At 44.1% G+C, this 22,616-nt stretch overlaps 3 protein-coding genes across 4 annotated transcripts in view; 1 reads left to right on the forward strand and 2 right to left on the reverse strand.

Moving 5' to 3' along the window:
* Nucleotides 1–347: 347 nt before the first annotated feature.
* Nucleotides 348–3,891, reverse strand: LOC131282702 (excitatory amino acid transporter 3). The gene is made up of 9 exons (XM_058312231.1): nucleotides 3,625–3,891; nucleotides 3,288–3,545; nucleotides 3,153–3,195; nucleotides 2,996–3,035; nucleotides 2,228–2,542; nucleotides 1,862–2,156; nucleotides 1,654–1,788; nucleotides 1,484–1,586; nucleotides 348–1,420 (listed from the first exon to the last, which is right to left on the reverse strand). The coding sequence occupies exons 1-9, from the start codon at nucleotides 3,822–3,824 to the stop codon at nucleotides 1,364–1,366; spliced, it is 1,446 nt and encodes a 481-aa protein (XP_058168214.1). The 5' UTR covers nucleotides 3,825–3,891; the 3' UTR covers nucleotides 348–1,363.
* A 15,905-nt stretch (nucleotides 3,892–19,796) lies between these two features.
* On the reverse strand, nucleotides 19,797–20,964 carry LOC131283034 (cyclin-dependent kinases regulatory subunit 1). The gene is made up of 2 exons (XM_058312592.1): nucleotides 20,748–20,964; nucleotides 19,797–20,626 (listed from the first exon to the last, which is right to left on the reverse strand). The coding sequence occupies exons 1-2, from the start codon at nucleotides 20,804–20,806 to the stop codon at nucleotides 20,458–20,460; spliced, it is 228 nt and encodes a 75-aa protein (XP_058168575.1). The 5' UTR covers nucleotides 20,807–20,964; the 3' UTR covers nucleotides 19,797–20,457.
* Nucleotides 20,965–21,685: 721 nt separating this feature from the next.
* Nucleotides 21,686–22,616, forward strand: part of LOC131281821 (eukaryotic translation elongation factor 2) — a 4,628-nt gene continuing 3,697 nt past the window's right edge. Inside the window, exon 1 of one of the 2 annotated variants that reach the window (XM_058311176.1) lies at nucleotides 21,686–21,794. In XM_058311176.1, coding sequence (XP_058167159.1) covers nucleotides 21,792–21,794 — 3 coding nt within the window. In that variant the 5' untranslated portion in view covers nucleotides 21,686–21,791. Of the gene's footprint in view, nucleotides 21,795–22,144; nucleotides 22,422–22,616 lie in introns of those variants that run through there. The other variant, XM_058311177.1, reaches the window with a different exon arrangement.

Genomic DNA, 22,616 nt, shown 5'->3' on the forward strand with positions numbered 1-22,616 from the left:
TCGGATTAAATGTACTGACTTGGTTCTATCTACTCGTTGGCTAAATTAGGAACTTAGTTAGAAACTTGTCTACTAGTTATGTTGAAATTCTTTTATATAACTTCATTTCTTTACTTAGTGTGTCGGTGCATAGGAAAGTTTTGAGAGCAAAGAACTTAGCTTCCGACGGACAACAAGAATCTCCGATTCTATTTTCAGCAACATTAAAATCATATTTTCAAGAAAAGGATAAGTAGATGTACACTGGTGAACTGGACGATAAACTGCAGAAAGGAATACTAATGAAATATAACATCTTGCATCTGTACAAGCTGGAAAATAAATCGTGCGAGCACAAGAAGTGGATCATTAAAATATATTTGTAAGTATTTTTAAATATACAAACTCTCGTTCTCGATCTCGCTGAAACACTCCAAAGGGATTAAATCTAGCACTTTGCAATAATGGTAAATTCGCTTGTTTGAACTATTGTCGTGATCTACTATGGGGGCGCCTTACAAACTTAACCCAAACAAATATGGTTTCGCTTAAAATCGAATCGTTCACTAAGTTGGTGTGAAATGCATTTAATTTTGATACAAGAAATATCGACACTACGACATAATCGTACAGTTCCTATGGTATCGTTTTCTAGAGTAGAGTTGGCTGTTACGGATTCCGTTCGATTTTGGTTACACTCAAGTGTGTAGAATATTGCACACTAAACACATCAATCGCCATATTTCTAACATCTAACCGCCTACTAGTCGGTGTTACATCGATATAGGGCTGTGTAGACTCGTGACCCGTGTGGCAAGAGTGCTCCACTAAACGCTATCGTGGCTCAGAATGCTTCGTATGATTATCGTCGATCGCAGGGCAACGGGGCCAGTTATTAGAGTTTTCACATACTGTGTATTTTTAAATGATTCGGTATGACATGTTGTATTGAGATGCTTTTCCGTGGCCTACTTGCTACATCCTAAATAGATACTGGTATTGTGTAGCTTATCCTAATAACGTTGAACGATCGAGCGAGCGAGATTATATTCCCCCGAAGTCGATTGTCCGAGAGTGCCTAGCAAATGTGCCTATTGTCTTGTCTCTTATATGGCGTCGTGTTATAATATGCAGATGGGAAGGCAGTGCCGCACTCGAATCAACTCGTTTCGAATGAATTCGTCCCCGTGGTGTTGCTTGGTGCCGAGGATTCATCCAGTTTCCCTACGGTCATGTGGCATTCTTTTCCGACCATGTTCCGACCACCATACGTATCCACTGTACGTATGCCTTTTGATGGAAACGACAATTGGGTGTGTTAAAATGGATGGTCAAAAGGGGGAAGGTGATGAAGCGTTTGGTCCACCGGTGGCTCTAGTTCTTTCTATTCCTTCTGGTCTGGCCTTAACTCAACTAGTTCATGTGGCTCCGCCAGTTCGAGCTGAAAAGAGGTATTAAAGGTTAGCGACATTATCACACGTTTATTGAGGAAAAGATTTCGTACTCTGCCAGTCTCTTCGCCAGCCAGATCCTTCTTCGACAGGGAATTCACGAGAATCGTTCCGAGGGCATCACACATTACGTTGATCGTTGTGCGGAATCGATCACTGCAAAGGAACAAGAGCATTGATAAAGAAGTCCACCGCCAGGCGTTCGCAGTTCCACTTTACTCACAGGAGCCAATCGACGGCAATAATAATGGTAACATCTTCGGCAGGAAGTCCCACAGTGTCCAGCACCATAACCATCGTAATAAGTCCAGCTTGCGGTATTCCAGCCGCTCCGATGGAAGCTGCCGTTGCCGTCACACTGCGGTAACAGGAGAAAAATGGATATGTTACGTTCCGAATGTCGCTTATCCGCTCGAATTAAAGTACCGTACCTCACAGCAACGATGTGACCAAAGGTAAGATGAATGTTACGTAGTTGAGCAATGAAGAGAGCCGCCACGGCTTCGTACAGCGCCGTACCGTCCATGTTTATCGTAGCACCGACGGGAATGACAAAACGCGTCACACGCGGATCGATGCCCATATTGTCGAGGCAGCGGATCGTGATAGGCATCGTCGCCGAGCTGGAGCCTGTGCCGAACGCCGTCGCCAGGACCTGACTCATTTTGCCAATGTACGGATAGGCCATTTTCCGTGTGGTAAGGAAGAAAATCACCGCAATAGTTCCTACAAGACACGCGGAAGGTCGATTAGGGCATGGTTTTTTTGGTCTTATCAGTTCTGGGAGGGCAACCTACCGAAACCATGCACGAACAGACCCAGCATCACAGTCATAAAGTACCAGCCGAGCTGACCCAATACTTCCATGAACGACGCCATCTCGAGCAGTTTGGCAGCGACAAGGAAAAGCACACCGATCGGAGAAATCCAGATCACCCAGGATGTGATGATCATCATGGCCTCGCTTAGCGATTCGAACATACCGAGCAACGGTTTGCCCTTCTCACGCATCTTGCCTATGCACGTGCCGAGTACCACGCTGAACATGACCAGACCCAGCACGTTGGTGCCCTGGGTAAACTCGGAGTTAATTTTGTACGCAGTTAGTGGAACTAGAAAAGAATTGTGAAGAAAAGCATTGGATAATGAACAAAAAAGTGCAGTAGTTACAATCAAACATTCTTTCTTTCTAGTGTCCTTCGTTGGTGTGCTACCCAAAAAAACCTCTTCCAACCCCGACACGTTGGAAATAGCACGCATTCGCGTCGCTTGGCGTTGTGGGTATATTACCAACAAAATTGTTATGACAATATAAGTGAACGCTTCCGCAATTTACTCCCTACGAAGGGGAAGCAGCGATCCGAACGCACGACTTCATACCGAAACTGTTTACATCTGCGGCCAGTGGCCATAGCGGCGTGAGAGTTTCCTGCGAACTCCTCCACTCTGGTGGAGTATCCGGTGGTGTGGATTTCCTCCACACGTTCGCGAAATTGGGCCTGATCAACGGTCGGTTTGAAGTGGATCGCGTATTAAAAACTATCCGCGTTAACGGTCACACTTACCACCGGTAGCGTTAGCTGGCGGGGTCAGAATGGTGCGGAACTGTAAAAAAAAAAAACGCAAATCAGTCACAGACAAGTGGGGTGTGAGAATTTATAGAACAAAATAAAATCCATTGCACTTGTAGTGCAAAGGTCGAAGTAGTTCTACAATCCTTACCTGGAACATGGTGGCTTGGATGATATTCGGTGGGAAAAGATTTCTGTGAACAGGAAAAAGTAACCACAATTAGAATCATTCCAACTCGCAGAGTGTGTGTGTGTGTGTTAACTGTTTTAGTTTCATTACACTCACCTCACAAGATCCAACAAAGTGTCCGCGGTAAGCACCTGCCTTGTGGTGGCCTTTCCAGCGATCGTATCCACAGAGCGTCCCGTACCCGGTCGAATGGTACTGACGAGAATGATGCCCAGCACGACGGCACAGATCGTCGTCGTAAAGTAGTACACGATCGCTCGGAATGCGATCTTTTTCGACATACTTAAGTCCAGCGAACCGATCGCACTGGTGATCGATGAGACAAGCAGGGGCACGATCAAACATTTGAGCATCCTTTAAAAAAAAAAGAGAAAAAGAATAGTTTATTGCTTTTGATCAAAGGGAGTTTTTTTGAATAAATGGCAAAACATACCGTAGGAACAAATCGCCCGGATACTGGATGTACATCACCTCACGCTCTGTCCATGGAACCTCGGAGTTCTTAAGCACCAAACCGAGCGCTGTACCACCGAATACGCCCAGCACAGTCAGGAAGGTAAGCAGGTTCGATTTGATGAATCTCTTCCATCGTGGCGTTGGCCTGGCGCCCGTAGTCGCGTACGAGTTCGACATGGCGCTTGGGCTGCTGGCTACGGCCCTTTTCTTCGAAGTTCGTAGGTGTATTCAATTGGACCTCCTCGATTGTGGTGCTGTAAAAAAAAAGATGGGAGACCATTTTTCTTATCATTAAGCACTGGCTTGTGATGTTTTCGTGTCTCGCTTCCAACGTCACAGTACGTTGGGAGACAATTAAATGCCACACCTTCCGAGAGCCAACTTTACTTAAGCCGTTGGAGATGTGTTATACCAACAGAGATATCTCTAGGACAAAGGCCTGATAAAAAGCAGCTCATCAGACGATTGTGTTAGACTTAAGAGTAGATTGGTCTTTGGTTAGGTTAAACCAACTTACTAATAGAAACCAAATTGAATCTCAGTCATTCGTAAAAGGTGGAAGGAGAATATAAAAATAACTCAATTATTTTTTCAATTTATTGAGAGATGGGGAAAATAAAAATAAATTCCATATGAACACTTTTTTAATCTATAATTGTTCTTAATTGGCATCCGCCGAAAGAAGTGGTTCAAATTGAAACATTCAGAGATCAACTGGACGCATCAAAAGCAGCAGAGCTAAATGTAGACTTTAGTTGGCACACTTTACGGACTGGACAGTGGGTTCAGCGAACGGTTGAAATATACGCGTTTAATTGAAAGTGCACAGTATAAATTAATCGAAGAATTTGAATGATGATCCTACGGTCCCCGAAGAAGATCCATCCGTAGAGCGAGATAATTTAATCACGCCGCTATTACATGCTCATTCCCGTAGACTCTACCCTTTCGAACTTTGGGGTCGCAATAAAATATGCTAAACGGCCGCGGTGCATGACGAATCAAACGAGTTTGAGTTGATTTTTATCGTCAACGATAAATGTACAAAAGCCGGTTGAACAACTGTTAAACATGTAATTATCCCGCCTTCGGATGGGGGAAGCTTCGGGCCACGAGGAGTTAAAATCAAATTGTTCAACGTAACCGGTGACTTATCTTATCGGGAATTCATAACGTCGTTATAGAATGAATGTGATTTGCTTGCCTCATGACTGCAAATCTTCCGAGGAATTTCATTTTGCGATATTTCTCTGCGTCTTAACATATAGGTTGTTTTTTAGCAGGTGCTATTTTTGACACTGCATCTAAATTTATATCATCAACTAACTGAAAATGGAGAGTGTGAAACCATTTTTGCAACGAACGAGTCATAACGCAGTTTATAAAAAAAAACGGTCCCATAAGAGATCATCTGTCGAAGTTTAATGTTTACAATCGATTGATAAGTGTGACTTGTCTTTGGCACGGGGCGGTGAGTTGTTTGTACCCCCAGGGCCCCGATGATAACCGATGGTGTGAACTTGACCGGTTGAACCTTCACCCGCGCCTTCTCTAGCTCCGGGAAACCACGGTTCCATCATCATTGGCAGTGACCGTCGGATGTGTTAAGTGTTGTCGGTGAGCGTTGATTCTATCAATTATCAGCCGACGCTGTCGCGTTCGCTTTTTAATGTTCATGTTTGAAAGCCGGGCGAACACAAAACGGCAAGATGCTAAATAAACAAATGATGATGGACCCAAGTTAGCCCGGCATGATCTCATCCTGTTGGTGGGTTGGAATTGCATCGATTTTGCACACGAGTATGACGTCGCTTTGACCTAGGACATCATGATGTGCTTCTGCGTGCCATTGCAAAGTAGATAAGGATTCCTCCAAGCAGAACATAAATTAAATTTATTATGCTATTGACACAATTTTACAATCTACTAGATTAATCGTAAAGGCTTTGTGAATTATGTTTATTCTCACGTCTAACATCTGGACCGCATATGCCACATATTGAAGGCAAAATTTTCCATTACTGTCAGCTACAATTGTATTTCCATGTTTGCTTAAACGACTCAGCGAAAATATAGCTCTCCAAAGTTCATAATCCTTTCCAGACAGGAGACACAAAACACCATTGACCCACGACATATGCTTTGAACTTCTGTTGATCATTTTTTCCCGCCACTGATGGCATAAAAAATGTGCGCCAGTGCAGCCTTTCTGAACAGAAGGTTTATTCAAACCAGGATCCACACTCGACCCGCTTATTTCTCGTAACAAACATGCAGTTAATCCGCCTATAATGGGTCACAACCGCAGGTTCCCTTCGCTCCTTCGTGGTACGTTAGGATTTTCCTCCATTTGAAGGACGAACCATAATTTCCAACGCTCGACGACAGGGGACGGGGGTTCCCAGGAAAAATAAGGGGAACAGACTCTCCACAATCCTGACAAATGTGGTGCGAGGCGGTAAGCATTTTCTCGGCTGGTCTCAGCCTAATGGTGTTTTATGGCCACCAGCAGAGTACGGTTCGGTGCAATAACTATTTTTTTGCAGATTTGAAGACGTTCCAGAGCCCGTCATTGATTACTCTCTTTCTGCCTCTATGTGCGACCTTCTGTGCCACGCGGCAATAATTCTTGGATGCCAGAAATTACATCGAGCGGACGAAGAAATTGTTCCCACCCATCGAAAGTGAAAGCGCACAAAAATGCCTTTCCTTAAATGTCCTGTGAGCGCGCTCCCGTCCTTCTTTAGCTTCTGGTTCGCTGCCATATGGTGGCTTTTGGTTTCTAGAAAAAGAAAAAAAAAAGCATAACCATTGCCGGACATATCATCCTTATCGTAAATAGAGCCTGTAGAAAAAAGAAAGGAACGAATAGGCAAAAGAATGAACCAATCATTTCATACGGCGCAAATTGTTTGACTGATGAGTTTATGAGTGCTTTTCGAAGGAAACCGCGAAGAAACAAAAGCAAAAAAGGAGGATAGGATCGCGAAGGTCACGACGTACCGTTGAGGAGTCATTTTTTTTTGTTGGGGAAGAAAATTAGATTTTCCCTTGCCACACACACATACACCAGCGTACATGCCTTCCTTTCCTCTGGGAGCCGAATTACCAAACCCACCTCGCCCCAGGAACTCTGCAAATGCGGCCAGTTCTTCATCTCCAGCAACACTTTTCCAAGAATCTGATTTTGCGCGGTAAATAAACTTGAAGTCATTCGATGGGAAAAAGGGGGCCGGGACTGGTTTTTCGCCTTCCGCAGTTGGGGCCGGGAGTCGTTGAAATGAAAATAAAACAGGCAAGTACTCCCATTGCCCTGCCATCGGCCTTTCCCTTTCGTACTTAGTTGAGTGGAAGTGAAGGGAATGAATAGATGATGCCCGGGTTGAATTTTGACGGAAATACGATTTATCTTCCATTGAATTGAAATTGCTTCCATTGCTAACGCCATCAACAGCACCGTCTTGAGCTGGAGCTGGAGGTTTTGATCCTAGAAGGAGTCCTTGAACGATGCCAAGTGCCACCAACAATTTAGGCTTCGGGAGAAACGTGTTGAGGTTGAGCAAAATTTGAGATAAGAAAGATGCTGCTATTCAACTTAGGGGCCTAACTTTCCTCTTCGCGACGCAATGGGACAAGTGATCCGGGTAAAGATCCCTTTTCCCCGACAAATTAGGATAAGTAGGGGGTTTCTTTCTTTTCTTCGGAGGGTATGGAAAAAAAGGAAAGAAAATTAATTTTAATAGAAGGTGTTCTACAATGTATACTATGAAAAAAAAACTTTACCCATGATTAACCTTGAAAAAGGTCCTTAGCAGGTAGAAGAAATAACACCATCAAGGTAAAAGGCATAAGGTTATATTCATCAAAGTGGGTCGGAAAAATATTATATCAAAGATTCATTCAACGGCTTCGCTACTTAAAAATTGCAGCACATCAATATTTTGAAGGAAAATAAATAATCCGAAGTTTATTCACGTGCACATTGAAATTCCCATCATCCCAACTCTTGTTTACTTTATCCAAACACGCTGCACATTATCACCTTCCGGTGCTAATAGAGATCGTAAACCCCTTGGCCCTCTTTTAAATCTATTAACACCCCCGGGCAGCTATTAATTACTACCGTCAACAAATAAAAAAACTCACAGAATACGCAGGAGAAAGGTTGAGAGAGGGCAGTAAACGATAAGTAAACGGTTAGGTGCACTCGTGTGTTAGCGATATATGAGACAGTCAAACAAACCAGTGTTCAATCCAGATACGCGGTATGCCGTTTTGGGTTCACCTCTAATTTCTTGCCTTTTACCCAGATATCATAACCAACAACAGATGGAACAGACGGACCGGAACCGAACATGAGCATGCTCCTTCTGCACGTTTAAGTTTGGCCGATACGCCAGTCAAACCTAAAATGATGTTGCACGACATCATCTTACGGGGGAGTTGTTGTATCCACATGTTTACCCCACAGCATATTCAACAGGTAGCCAATAAAATCTCTCCAGAGAAAGTGATTGTTCGTTTTTGGGTATGTTTTTATACCAAAGTGAAATAAACTGAGAAAATATAATGAAAGAGCTAATGTAAAGATATGTTATGGAAAGCATTTCACCCTCAACAGATGGCAACACTTCCGTCTTCATGGAATGAAAAGTTAACTTCTTGTCGCCATGGAGACGCCTGGTAGTTGATGCATACTAAAGGGATAACTTTCGTGATATGAAAAGATGACATACTTTGACCATTTAGTATAGGTCACCGTCCTTTCCTGCAAAAAGGTGACTGATTGTAGCAAACAAAGCTGTCCCTATTAAACTAAAAAAAGAGAATAATGAACAGAATCGTTTCGTCGAAGCATCGTACAAAAATGCAGTACCACGCAGTCAATGTCAGCAGTTGGCAACGATGACAACACAATGGAGCGAAGAAAGGAAGCAACAGTTGCCTCCATTGGGAACAATTTATGCACCATTCCCGCCAGTACGCCAAGCATACGCGAGCGAAAGAGGCTGATGATTTGTTGATTTATTTAATTTCTTCCTCTTTCAGCGCCACCAAACCAGTTGCTGCATTGGCTGCGTCCCAAAAGTGGCAAACCGAAGAGATTATCGTCCTCAAGACATTGCTGCTGATGATTATGCCGATGATTTTGTAATGAGCGTTTGAGGCAAGTAAAGCTACGAAACGAAGCGGCCTAGGTTGCGATGGGCCCTGCGCCAAACGATGAGCATATCGTAGCTCCTTTACGAATGGATCCTCCTCTAAAGAGGTTTCGCATCTTAACCACCAACGCTACGACGTCCGCCGCCGGTTGACCTGATTCGCGCAGTAAAACGAATTTAATCATGTCGATTTATTTTCATACACCCGAAGAGACACCAGCCAGCCGGCCGACCAGGTCGACACCATTTAGGGCTAGGAGGTAGAAGTCGTCATGAAAGAACAATTAATCCAGTTAGAAATTCGAGAACCGTACCGGTACCGGAAAGCAACAGGTGGCCTCCTGGTCGTTGGGTGTCCAGAACGCACAGAAAAGGGTAGCTTAAAGACGCCTATTTCTGGAACCCTGCGCTGAATCAATTACACTCCCGTATTTGATCTGCATACGAAGTTCTTCTGCTTGTTGCCTTTGTCCACTCTGTGTTGTTGTTTGCGATTCCTTATGTGGGAAAGCAATAAATCGGTTCGTCTCAAGTTGTAATGTGTCTCTTTAACTTTATTTGCGCGATGATGAAGCAAATTTATGCCCACAAAATATTGCTCATAAATAAAAACCGACGCCTCGCTGTAGCACGCCATAAAACTACGTTTTAAAGCTTTGCAATCAATTTCACATAAAAAAGGGGAATTGTATCGTTTCATTTTAATCTCCTATTTTTTTATACAAAGTTTTTTAGTTCGTAGAACGATGAAAAATCATCATCATTTGTAAACAACTCGAGAACGAGCGGCAGCATCTAACACATAACTCGAAAATTCGACTTCATCGACAAATAAACAACAGCTGCCAACTGAAAAGAAGAAAACGACAGCCGATAATGTTGTTCTAGGTTTAATCATTTCGGTTTGGACATGGCGCTAGTACCAGCATCGACCCGCAACCGTCGATGAGATCATTCCTTCAAGTCGCTAAAATGAGCAGAAAGTGATAAATCGTCCATGGGTTGTAAGATGTTTAAATGTGTAGTCAAAAAGTAATAGTGACGAATTGCTAATTTTCCATCGCGCTCAAATTTGAATATCTTTCGGTTCACGAAACACCGTCCCACAATTTCCCGCCTCATTTAATTCGACCTCGAATCGAATTAATCCGACCTAAAAATATCCCCTCTACGTCACAGCCACATGGGGGCTGCTCTAGCGTCACACATTTCACACCACCAGTTGATCGTCATTTCCGGAGACAAGATCAACCGATCGTTCCTCCCGCCTGGTGGTGCGCGTTCGTTGCGCAGTTTTGTCTCACGCCTTGTGCACCGATCGCAAACGTGCTGCACATGTGCAATTGCACCATGCACCACCGGCCACCAAACACGGCAGATGGCAGAGCGACGAGTGTGAAGCAGGCATGCAGGTTTCACGACTTAGTCTCAGTCGGCCCGAAAAGTGACTCAATATCGCGGCCTCTCGTTGGCGCGGAACGTGGTAGAGATCACCATAAATAAAAACCGGTGATTGATTCAATGTTTCCATCCATCTTTATTGCCCTATTAGGAGCATGAGCACCATGCGCTCTCCCCCTTCGCAACAACACTTCCCGAGAATGGCGTCGTTTAGCGTCTTGCGTGGTCGAGGTTTCGTTGTGTTTATGAATGAATAATTGAGCGCTGTTGAAGGCGCAATTCATTAAACGAACTGCGGATTCCACGGAGGCACTTCTATCGACGATAAAATCGCCATTCATTGGATCTGTTGATCTAGTTTTCTTATAAAGATCTTAATTGTGTATACGATAGGGTCAACAAAATGAGGCTTAAAACACGAAATTAATTTGGCAGCGATTTTAATATAGATTTGATCTTCTACCAGATAGAATTTCAAAGAAGGACTCGTTTTTTTTGCAAAGGTTAGTGTATACTATTTGCTGGTCTATTACTAATCCTTGCGGGGGCGTTTCAATTCGATTAGTAAGCTTAGCGAGTTCAGGGCGAAACCGGTGAAGGTCTCTTGGGCAAATGAAAATGAATTATAGCTGAAGTTTTCTTCTGTTGAAAACATTTCTTGGCAACGACTTCAGTATAATAATGAGTTTATGACGTTGCTTTTCGCAAATAAATTGCTACTTGTTACACGAACCATCTTTCAACGAAAGCAGGTATAATGTGTTGTTTTACAGAATCATGTCTAGAAATTATTTCGTGGTTTATCAATCTAATTTTGGACTTTTGAGTGCAAAATTTAAAGAACCGACAAAACCGACTACATCGGAATAGCTTCCTGAGTAAACCACATTTCATTTTCTACAACATCCGATTTCGCTAGCTAACCCCAGAGTCTTCGACGTCATCCACAGAAGCCAAAGAGGAGGATGCCCTCCTCTTCATCATCATCATCATCATCGTCATCATCGTGACCATGCCGATGCATTTGGTGTGCTTAATGTGTGCACATTCATTAACACCATTTCACGAGTACCGATTTGCATGTCGTCTACGTCGATTCTTCCCTTTGCCACCATTCCGTCCGTCCATTTCCACGCTCTCTCTTTCTCTCAGCTCAGTTCAGTGCACTGCACTGACGTGCATAAGTTAAGTGAAGAGAGCGCCTTTTCACCTTCGAAACCTCATCTTCAAGACGGCAAACATGTATGTAAACATAGCTTCTTCCACCCATTCTGCTTTTTCGCAAGATTGGGGTTCGTGTTTCGTTGCAAACCACTTGAGAAGAGGCCGGGAATGGAGTACAATATATTACACCTAGGCGGTTGGGTCGTTGGCTTAATTGTTTGCCTTTTTGCATTTTCATATCACAAGGGAGAAAAAAGGGTGGCTTATCGTTGATTTTTCTCTCGTTTTTTCTTTTGCTTTCTTCCCTCAATTTGCATTGAACTTCTAACTTCCACCCCACCGTGTTTGAAGCACCGGTAGATATCAGCAAGGGGGGTTGTTCGCGGCGAAGGTGGAGAGAGATGTGTCAAAGGATGCGCGGGGAGGCCTCCTGTCGGGTGTGTTCATAATCGAGAATTGATTACGAAGTAAACATCGTGAGAGCCAAAGAACCGGCGCACACTTGTTGCTACGGTCCCTCTTCTATCGAATGCAACCACGTTGCGTGGAGTCACAGACAGGAAACGATTTTATCAACCCTTAAATAAACCACGTGTGTCATTTTTGTTTTTTTCCACCACTTACAAGGTTGGATAAATAGTTAATTTTGGGCCAGGCGAATGTATCTAAAATTAATTTCTTCATAATAGAAAAGAAAGAGCAACAGATGAAACATGCTTTTCTTGAAATGTTGGCATGCACTGTACGGATGAAGTGATCGCTATAGCGTTTCTCCATGGCGTCACGCTGCCTTCGCGAAATTCAGGGAACTCCGTGAGCCGTGTCAATTTGCCGTTCAAGACGGAACCGGTCTGGAACCAAACCATGAGAAAGCCGTGGATGTCTCCTATTTAAATGTAGGTCAACTGGAGCACCGAGCGGAGATGTGAGGACAAAGCCCGTGTGCTGTACAAACACACGGGCGGAAACGTTTAGGCAAACACGAGAAAAATTTGCATTCCCATCAGCCCTTTTAGTGGGAAATGGTAGTTTTCGGAAAATGGTGGAGCGCGATTTTGTTCGTGAACTTCCAAGAAAAGGTCAAATCCCTTTCGACGAAATATTGTTTCCGTTATAGCACTTGCAAAACGTGAGTGAGTGAGAGTTTGAATTGCTTCTAAACAGTGCGTGTCCATTTCAAAACAGTTACTCAGGGGTTTTTCAAACAGTTTCGATAGAAGTTTTAAAAAAATCAAATAAAATACACAATTCATGTTAAATAATACTTCAAACATTTAAATGAAATGCGCTTTATACCCCGCATAATTGTACCTATCTCTCGACATTAGCGCATAAAACGGTGTGACCGACCACACAAAGCCAGTGGGTGGAACATGTGCCAATAACCCACACCCTCCTCGGAGGTTCTCGGGACGTACTCTTGTCTTTTTAATTCATATTCCCTGATGCGATGCAGCTTTTGTCCATTTAAAACAACACGCTGGTGACGTTTCGTTCCATACCAGAGGCGCTGTAATGTAATATGGATTCACAACCCTGATGCAGCAGATCGAAAAACCAGCTTCCTTCCCCTGTACCCTGCTTTTCCCTCCAAGTGTCCACAATTGGCCCCATATCTTGCATCGTAAGTGGAAGCTGGAAGCACCACCAACCGCATTTTGCAGTGCAGGAAATTTGCAACACGATATCGAACCCATCATTAATCACAAGTGACGACCTCCGGCCAGTCTCGTTCGGGCCAGCAATCGAATCGACACCCACACGTGCCGTTAGCTGAACGGGGTGGTTCAGTGGGTGACCATTGCAGTAGTAGTATTGCTCCCATGACAACTAGAGGCTTAACGCTAGACACTGGAAATCGGAAGACCCTGATCAGAAGGGCCAACCGGAAACCCGGGGAACATTATTTGCCCGGCAGCTCACTGACCTTCCTGCTTGTGCTACTTGATGTTGGTGATTGAGCAATTCGCAATTTTTGAACCAGTATAAACTAGTTATCCCCAGTATTTGTTAGACACAATATGGTTATTTTATTTCAAAATTTAGGTCAATACTCAACACGACACGTAGGTGCGACTTGCTTGACTGAATGAAAATATACTTTAACTGTAACTAAAGATTGTCGCCAAAGCACCCGAGGTCTCAGCCACTTGTTCATAGCTTGGTGCGACGGCTTCTTCCACAAATTCATGAGCACCCGCGGTGGGATGATTTATAAAGCCGGCTTTTCTTTCGCGACGATCCATTCTTCGCACCCGGCCGCCACTCGGCCGGTCTCTTCGCTGGGCGCATCAGATGCTGCTCGGATCGCTATTTTTGAAGCCGCGCAAACCAGCCGAAAAAGAAAACCATAACTAAACCCACACCCCTTCCCCCGTTGCCCTGCCCCAGCGAGTTGGTCGCGTCGTCGGGTTCCGAAGCGAAGGAATGTCTTCCCCGTGTCAACATTATTGCGATCATAAAGTAGAATTTTACGACCATTGAAAAGAGCTTCTCCAATGTTTCCCTCCGAAGGAAAAGCAGAAGAAGCCCTACACAGTGGAAGATCCGGGGGTAAACTGGTGCGAATATCGTCCCTCCCGAAAACGTCCCATTGCGTAACGTGATCGCGAATCGCCATGACCGCGAGCGACCGATCGGTAGATTTGCGGTAATAATTTATCTTCCAGTAACAACCCAAGCACCGCAAGACAACCTCTCCTCGTTGGCTGCCTGCAAGTCGAACAAAAAGGCTGTATACATCTCGACGTGCTTGTTTAAATTCAACATCGCCAGGGGCGAAACTTCTTACTTCTCACGTCTAGCTGGCATCCAAAAACATGCCCAACGAACATACACGCAAACGTAAAGACGCGACAATAAGCGCGCGGGTTCTATATTTACTCCACGCGGGCCAAACCACGGAACGTCCCGCGGATGTCATGAAGAAAGTTACGGTTTCTAGCGCTTGGTGGATACAATGCATGACCGTGGCGGTTTTCCTGTGGCGGTGGTGCTTGCCATCTTAACGACACGCTCCATTAGACCACGCTCATTCGCAAGATCGAAGAGGAAGATGATGATCGGGCGAGCGCGAACAAGAGCTCTGAATGAAGATGTGAAAATACACCGAGGAGCTCTCAGGTCCAATACAGACCCCACATTGCGTGACCGGTTTTGCTCCACGTGGTACATTAACGAGCGCAAAAATTGGGTTTAATCGCAAGGAAAGGGAAGTTGTCTGTTATGACGCTGGTTGCGGTAGAGTATGGCTCAGTAGGTATAAAGTAAACTATCAACAACGTTTTTTCTGGTTTCAATGACCTACTTCTAGTAGAGTACCTGTAGTTTCGCATGTTAAACTTCCTAAAACTGCATTTATCAGTCCAATTCAACCAAATTTCTACACTTTTCTCTGCTCTTATCAGATCAATTCGAATATTGTCGAAGAAGTCGATTACTGGAAGCCGGTCAGACCTTGCACTTACTACCATGATATAATAAGCTTGTAAACATTGCCCCTTATCATGGCGCAACTTGGGTGCAGTTGATAACGATTGCGCTGAGCCTTACGAACCATTCCGATAAATAAAACACAAACCACCAAACAAGTCCCCCACAGCTGGCTCAAGGGTGCAGCCGTTTTCGCGCCGGGCCAGATCGTCTCCCTCAAGTAGACTTCCAGAAACGTCCAGAAACAGAACCTCTTCAACCTTGAGTGTGCACAGAGTGGGTTGTTGCTTATGGGGTGGTGGTGCTGATGGTTCTTATGTGACTTAACGAAAGGCATTTAAATGAATGCATACAAATCAAGAAGGATGGGAAGAAACCAACCCAGTGTTGGAATCCGGCCGAAGAAACTAATGCTGTTTGGGTCCACGGTCGAATGATTGAAGCACATACCTAAAAGCAAAAGGTATATTAGGTATTCTGAACTCGTCGAACATTTATAACGCTTTGACAACACACGGTGGTTTGAACGTGTCTGAATTCTCCTGATGCGCTTCTTCGTGCCCGTTCGCCGCAAACCGGACCTTCGACTTCACGATGGGTATGTTCGATAGAATGAAATTTTCGAAACCCCCTAAAACGTTTTAGCATAGCATGCGAATTAGTGTTTCACTTTTCTTGCGCCTTCAGTAGCGCCTCCTTTGATTAAAGTGGGACTTGCAGATACTGCCGTTTAAAAAAAGAATATTTGTGAGTTTTGTTTAATTTTATCAGACTAGGCGATGTTCATCATGTAGACCACCGCTCATATAGTAGTTTACCAAAACAACACACATCAACCCGAGCCGTGGGCGACACATGGGGCATAAACTTGAGGACTTTTTTACTTCACTATTCACCCTTCCTTCTTCAAAACGAACAAATTCAACTTGGTGTTGCTATTTTTAAGTAAACAATTCGGCACTTTAGAACCGCCACCGGGGCAGGGGAAACCTTAGCGCGGGTAGAAGGACGTGGAAAGACGGTCGGGCCGTTTGAAAGCTGTTAACGCCGGAACAGCAGATGACACTTTGGACCACTTCGAGCCGCAGGTCGGAACATTTTCTCTTCGTTGTGTCTATTTCGTTGCTTTCGTTATTTATTTATCGTAACCGGCCGGCCGGTTTTGAGTTTTAGCTTGTGTGTGCCACGGTCCGTCAGTCTACTTGTGGCTTCTCTGGGATGTTTGGTCAGATGAAAGAATAGGCACACTTTCAGATCAGAACGTCACGGAACAGGGAAGCTGGCTTTGATGCTCAAAGTAAACTGCATTGACAGTCCGTTAAACGTTCTCGTGCTGCACTAACAGTTTCGTCAACACTTTCACCTTAGTATGCCTCTCACCCCCCGTTTGGCAAACTAAACACTCTGGCTCATAAGTAGATCACCACACGTTGAGGGAACACAACACAAGGCTTGCGCAAATAGAAAACAAAAACAGATGCACACCTACCGCGCGTTTCTTTTTTCGTTGCTCGTCTGGAACACGATCCGGCGGCGACACGCGGGTCAGCTGGTGGACTTAGTCGGAGCACACCTTTTTTTTTAGTATGATCGAAATATTTAGAACGGGATTAGATTGCGAAGCTGGTAAAACAACACGCGCAATTTCGTTCCGACTCGTATTACCACACCGTGACGAGGACCACGTTCGGAATCGGAAGCACCGTAAGCGCTGGTCGCTTGGCAACGACGGCAGTAGCAGCAGCAGCCCGTGGAGAGATTAAGCGACGTCCCCTTGCGCTAACTAGACCGCGGACCGGGGTTTAGCTCCCTACCACGGCGAGGATTGGATCTGAACTGAACTGCTCCGACCGATTGCCGCTCGACGGATGTTTCGCATGCTGGCACCGGAGTTGTGTTCCGCTTTCCCTTAGCCCTTCGGCACCCGGCCACCCTGCCCAGCTGTGCGATACTGCACATCGCGGGAAAGTTAGAGAGAGTGCAAGCGAGGCAGAAAGATAAACCAGAGAGACAAGCGAAAAAGAGAAGCGTGCCAGTGAAATTCTGCGAGCATGAGAGTGAGAGAAGAACACACGACCGCGTGTCAAAACGGCAAGGTGAGAAGTACACACAGTTCTGCCATGTTCACGCAATCATCATCGATGCACGGGGAAGATTAACGGACCTCCTTTCTTCAGGCAGCTTCCCCTTCCTTTCTTCCGTATTGTGCAAGCTCTATCCTTTCTAGGGGACTGTGGCCACGCGACACACGGTAGCTTAGGGCTTGGTGTGATTTTTGGAAACACGCGTCCTGTAAGGGCTACGCAGCCAAGCAACAAAACGAAAACCAACCCCTTCCGGAGGAAACCCCTTCCAGAGCCCAGGGAATCTTTAACTCGTTTGACAGAAGATTATCCCAAAATGCGTCCGGCAAACAAAACGCCTCAAGGCAACCGAATATTTTTAATCAGTACGGCTTGTCTTAATTCCACCCCCTTCCAAATATCGTCTTTTTCCTCGAAGATCCTTTTTTCCCACTTCCGCAAAGTTGGCGCGCAAAAGCATACCACATAGGACATTGTGAACCCCGTCTACCGTTTCATTCCGTCATTTTTCCCCGGGTCTTCCCTCTTTCTATTGAAGTTTTTACTTTGTGCATTTACAGAAATGGAGTTTGTTAAAGGAGATGCTACCACATTCAATGTACAATGATGTTTCACTAAAGAAAGGTTAGGATTATAGTTCAATTGCGTTAAAAAGTCATAAATTTTCCATTTACGCAGAAGTACGCTCCGAAACGAATGCGCAATAAATCGCTATACCTGTGGAAAATGGGGAAAATTAAAGGATGGCCTTCTCTCGAACGAACAATTAAAGGGAAGGGACGCACAGTTCGACAGGAATCTTTGTGCAGGAGGTCTGCTCTTAAAGTTAAACAAACTGTTCATCATAGCCCATGTAGTGAAAAAGGATAGCTAAATAATTTACAATATTTTTCACTCACACGACCTCATAAAATACCACACCGGCAGTGTCAGGATCAGTTTCAAACCAACTTTTCACCAAATGTATCATGAATTGGATCTATCCGGTGGGAGTGCGCATTTTGATGGGTCTCAATTGAACCCATCGCTTCATTGAATTGAAGCTTAGAACAAAGTGTTGCGCGTAAAACGGCTCAATCAGATGATGCATGCGTCTACCCCGACCGCCAACGACTCTGGCATGCTCCCATCGTTTCCCACCGACCAGCGGGCAGGCAAGCATGGCATCATCGCGGTCACCAGCAGAAGCATATTTTTGGATTCGACCCCGGGGCGTGCGATTCCCTTCTGTCAATGAATGAGGAACAGGGCTGACCACCGATGAATCTGGCCATAAATCTACCAACGGCAGGGTACCGTTTACAAATGATGTCAAATCATAATGAAATAATGACATAATGCCCATCAGTTGAAGCTCTCTCGGTTGGATATACAGTTGTGCGATTTTGGTTGTGTTCAGCAAAGCCTTTGCCAACAGTCTGCACATAAGAATTAAACTGCCTGTTAAAATTATTCAATGATTAGCAAACCTCTTTACAATACATTATCCACGGACAAACATTTTTAAGAGGATGGTAAAATAAAATGGAAAAGAAAAGATGCACTCATTGCTGCGCGTTTCCGGTCGAATGCAGCTGTGTTGATAGGAATAACGTCTGCACCTCCGGCGTTTGACTCTAATTGAATCCGACACTTGAAATCACATTCACTTCCGAAAACGCTCATGGATGCAGTTCATTTCCCCCGATCTACTTGCATGCTCAGTGCATCGATTCTAGAATTCCGGAAATATACGGTAACAATGGTACCATACGTGTTATGCTAGTTAGTTGCTATGAGAATCAGTTACATATTGATCAAATAAAGTTTAGCTGTTTTGATATTTTGTTATTTGTTACAAATATTTTGTAAAATAAACTTTTTAAAATCAGTATAAAAATATGTACAACAAAAGAATAGATCAAATGTGCGATCACCAATCGTGCTGTTACACTGTTCCCCCACGGATTTATTTATGTAGTTTCGGTTCGTTGATTCCGTGATATCGCATTATATTTTGATTCAGATGCCTGCGAGGGAAAGAAATTCTTACTAAACAATTGAATTGAATCCATATTTTACGGAAGGGTCGCATATCGATCGTTTCTTGCTATGGGCTACCAACGATTACGTGATCACATATGGCCCTTTTTTAAAACGCACTTTGCTATCCCCAATCCGATCGTGGTCAATAGAATACCTTTACTCTCCATAATGATCGGTCAACCAATCTACCGAACGTGGACCTGCGCGGAGAACATGGCGATGGCAACGGAGGCGATCCCGTTTATAATGATTTAAACAACCCTTTTTCAACCTTTTCAACGGCTAAAACCATTCCCGTCAATTAGCACCCATCAAATTCAAGGTTATATAGCGTAGGTCTGCGGGGATATGGTGCGTATCGCTTATGGCCACGATGGTTATCGTACGCACCACACACAAGTGCTGCCTCCTAGATCGGGAATAGTTTCGAAACTAATTCTGACAATTAAAAATATGGTACGGTAAGCTACTGCGGCACAGGCACGATGTGCATTAAAGTGTCCAAATTGAAGGAATGCGATACCCATTTCTCGGCAATTATAAGCTCGTACTATTCATTTAGAAGATGAATATCAATTTCGCAATTTGTCACCGAACCCGATCGTTGCGTTTGTCTTGAGCTAGCATTGAAAACGGTACTGAAAGGTTGTGTGAAACGATATGTAAATTAAAACTACAACAGTACTGTACTGCACAACCGACAGCATAAAAAAAGATCCTTCAACATGATCCCATCCCGCGCATAGCAGTACAAGCGTGCGTTATGAAGTAGAGAAACCGGTATCAGTGTGAGATCATCACCATGGTTACCGCACACTCCTCAGTTAGTAGATTGACTAAAACGATCAATTTCTTTCCTTACTAAGAGCTTTGCTCAAGCGATTTGTTTTCTAGCCATAAATATATTTGTACAATTTACCTTAAAAGTAATTTCGTGATTTCATAGAAAAAGGCACGCATTTCACTATTTTTGCAGAAAAAAAAACACATTCGTCAGTGGAAATCTGTACATTTAAACGATTTAAAGGACCGATTGAGTGAGACAGAGAAAAGGAGTGAGGAACATTCAGTTTAGGTGAATTGTTGCCTTTTTCATTCATCGCGATGTTTTCTGTTCCCGTGTTTGCTCTTGATTTAATCGTAACATAACTTTTAAATACAAAGAGAACTGAACAAAACGAAGATAGCTATCATCGACGCAGCGAGAAACGCTGTGACGGGAGTTTTTTGTTTGTATGTTATTGAAACCCGGATATGATGAGTAACCCAATCCGATACGTTAGTAAAGTTGGAAAGTAACGCAAAGCAACTGACCCTTTGTGTTGAAGGACTAGTCCGGTAACTAGCCGCGGGATGCTAATATACTTGAAGAACGATGGAAGTGTGAGCCATAACGCCGACGGCGGTGAAGACGAAAGGGTTGCTAACGCACTTTACTTTTATTGGAGGCCTACAAGTCTTCTTCCTCCAGGCATCAGCAGCATACTCATAACATACACGCACTCACAAACGCTGGTGCACATCGACCTGCGGGCAACCGGCTTACTTCGTAATAGGCCTTCGGAATAAGAGGATATGTGGTTCGGGTTGGTGGATCATGTAGTGGACCCAGCCACGGGACTGCTGTACACCTATGGCCCGCCACTCGTTCTCCGACATAAGGTGTGTTTTGGGTACCAGCTTAGCGATATCTTTCGGCAACACTACATGCCTACAAGAAGAAAACAAACAACAATCAAACATTGAAACACACATTAGAACAATAGGGACAACTCCTTCCAGGATGCTTGATTCAAACTCAAGGACAGATGCTACACGGCGGCACCATTTACCTGTACTCAAATTCGTCGTCGTAATACTTGTCCGAATAATATATATCTTTGACACTCATTTTTGGCGTTTTTTAACACACGTAACACGTTTATTCTTCACGGAAAGCGGCTAAAAACAGAAACGCGAAATAGACTGCCTTCGATTCAAACTTTCTTTGTTGTTCGAAGCCTCCTTCGATGGAATGTTTTAGGAGCATATGTCCTGCCGGGCTGCCAAATTGGCGGTTGAAAAGTGGCGTTGTGTTTAAATTCAGCAGCTGTCATTTGGAACTGTCAATTAGTCACGTAAAAAAAAGCGCACAATTTTGGTTGATCGTTAATCTTTTCATCCGTTTTTCTAATTCTACAATATTTTTATTTAATTAAATTTGGAGGAGGAACAAACTAGGAGGAACAAATAAAAACACAAAACAAAGGCCAATTTAGACTATCTAAAAGCATTAAATATACAGCAGTAACTTCGCATTCCAACCACTAGGACTCTGGATATTTCGGAATCCAACCACCAGGCACCATCGAATTCTAGACGATATTGAAACTAGTGATGGCGAAACCAAATGTTTCCGCGTTTGCAGTTTCCGTAATAAAAACAGGCTACCGATTTCCGATATCTGCCAATTTTCATACATATCACGCTAAAGGAAGCAAATTGAATTGATGAATTGAAAAATTGACAGTTCCAATGAATCGGATTCATTCGATCGAAGTCCGTGCTAAGGCTGATTGTCTCTATATCGAGTCTGAAACGAGTCAAATCAAATCGAAAACATTCATACCAAATTTGGACCACATCTAGTCGGAATCTAATCGAATCAAGCTATAAACAAATAAAATCTTATTGAAATCCCAAGCGCTTAAAATCTGATCCGAGTCCGACATATGGAATCTGTCAAGGGAGCAAGTCTTTGGATCTTCCGAATTCCGATTCTCCCAACACTACTTGCAACGTCGAACCGACACGTCGATCTCTTTCACTTCTGTGCACGCGGTCGGCGTGTTGTTGATTTTCGTGTGGTGAAAAGATCCTAGAGAAATCCCTGCAAAATGGTAAGTGTTCGATTGCAAAAGTAGCTCAAAAGAATCGCAAGACTTGGCCGATTGTTAATTGAATGGAATTTAGTGAAATAATCGTGTATTTGATGGGGAAATTACGAGGAGAAAATTGGTGCATAACGAGATCGCAGGAACCTCGTTGTTCCGTGCGCTGTCATCGACGTTTCAAGATGTCGGCTGACTGTTAGAACAGGCGCACAGCATACGCTACCGTGAACGATGTGCAGTGTCATCTCTTTCTCTTTCCGGCCGCCGTTCCGTTTTTGTACGTGTTAAGGGGTTTTTTTTAAATTGTATTAAACCCCCAGGGTAGTAAGAATTTGGTCGAACACCTTTCCCATCCGCTCGTGGTGGTTGTGTGTTGAATCGTGCTGGTCGGTGTCGGCATCATCTGAGAGGGCAACGGCAGTAGTTTATAGCTGCTGGACAGCGACGAAGAAAAGGAAGTGGAAACACGTTTTCGTTCTCCGGTCGATTGACGTGCAGTCGTTGTGTAGTTTTTAGCCAGAGAAAGTGCTCTGGCAATTTAAGTGCTTTCTACGCCGCGTGTAACGCAGCTAGAAAAATCATTCAACCTCTTTTCGTGGACGCCTACGAACGGAAGAACAGCGCTTCAAAATGGTAGGTTATGGCTGCATTACATCTTTTTTACATGGGGCTTTACTTACACGACCTGCGCCTGCCATGATGAATGTTTTGCCGAGTGCAGCTGCAGCGATTAGCATATTCGAGGTGAAACGCGCGAGATAATTTGGACTGGGTGCATTTCGTAGCAATCAACCGCTGCCCTTGCAGCTGATTGTGAAATAGTTGTAT

This window comes from Anopheles ziemanni, chromosome 2 (genome assembly GCF_943734765.1).
Source record: "Anopheles ziemanni chromosome 2, idAnoZiCoDA_A2_x.2, whole genome shotgun sequence".
Lineage (NCBI taxonomy): Eukaryota > Metazoa > Arthropoda > Insecta > Diptera > Culicidae > Anopheles > Anopheles ziemanni.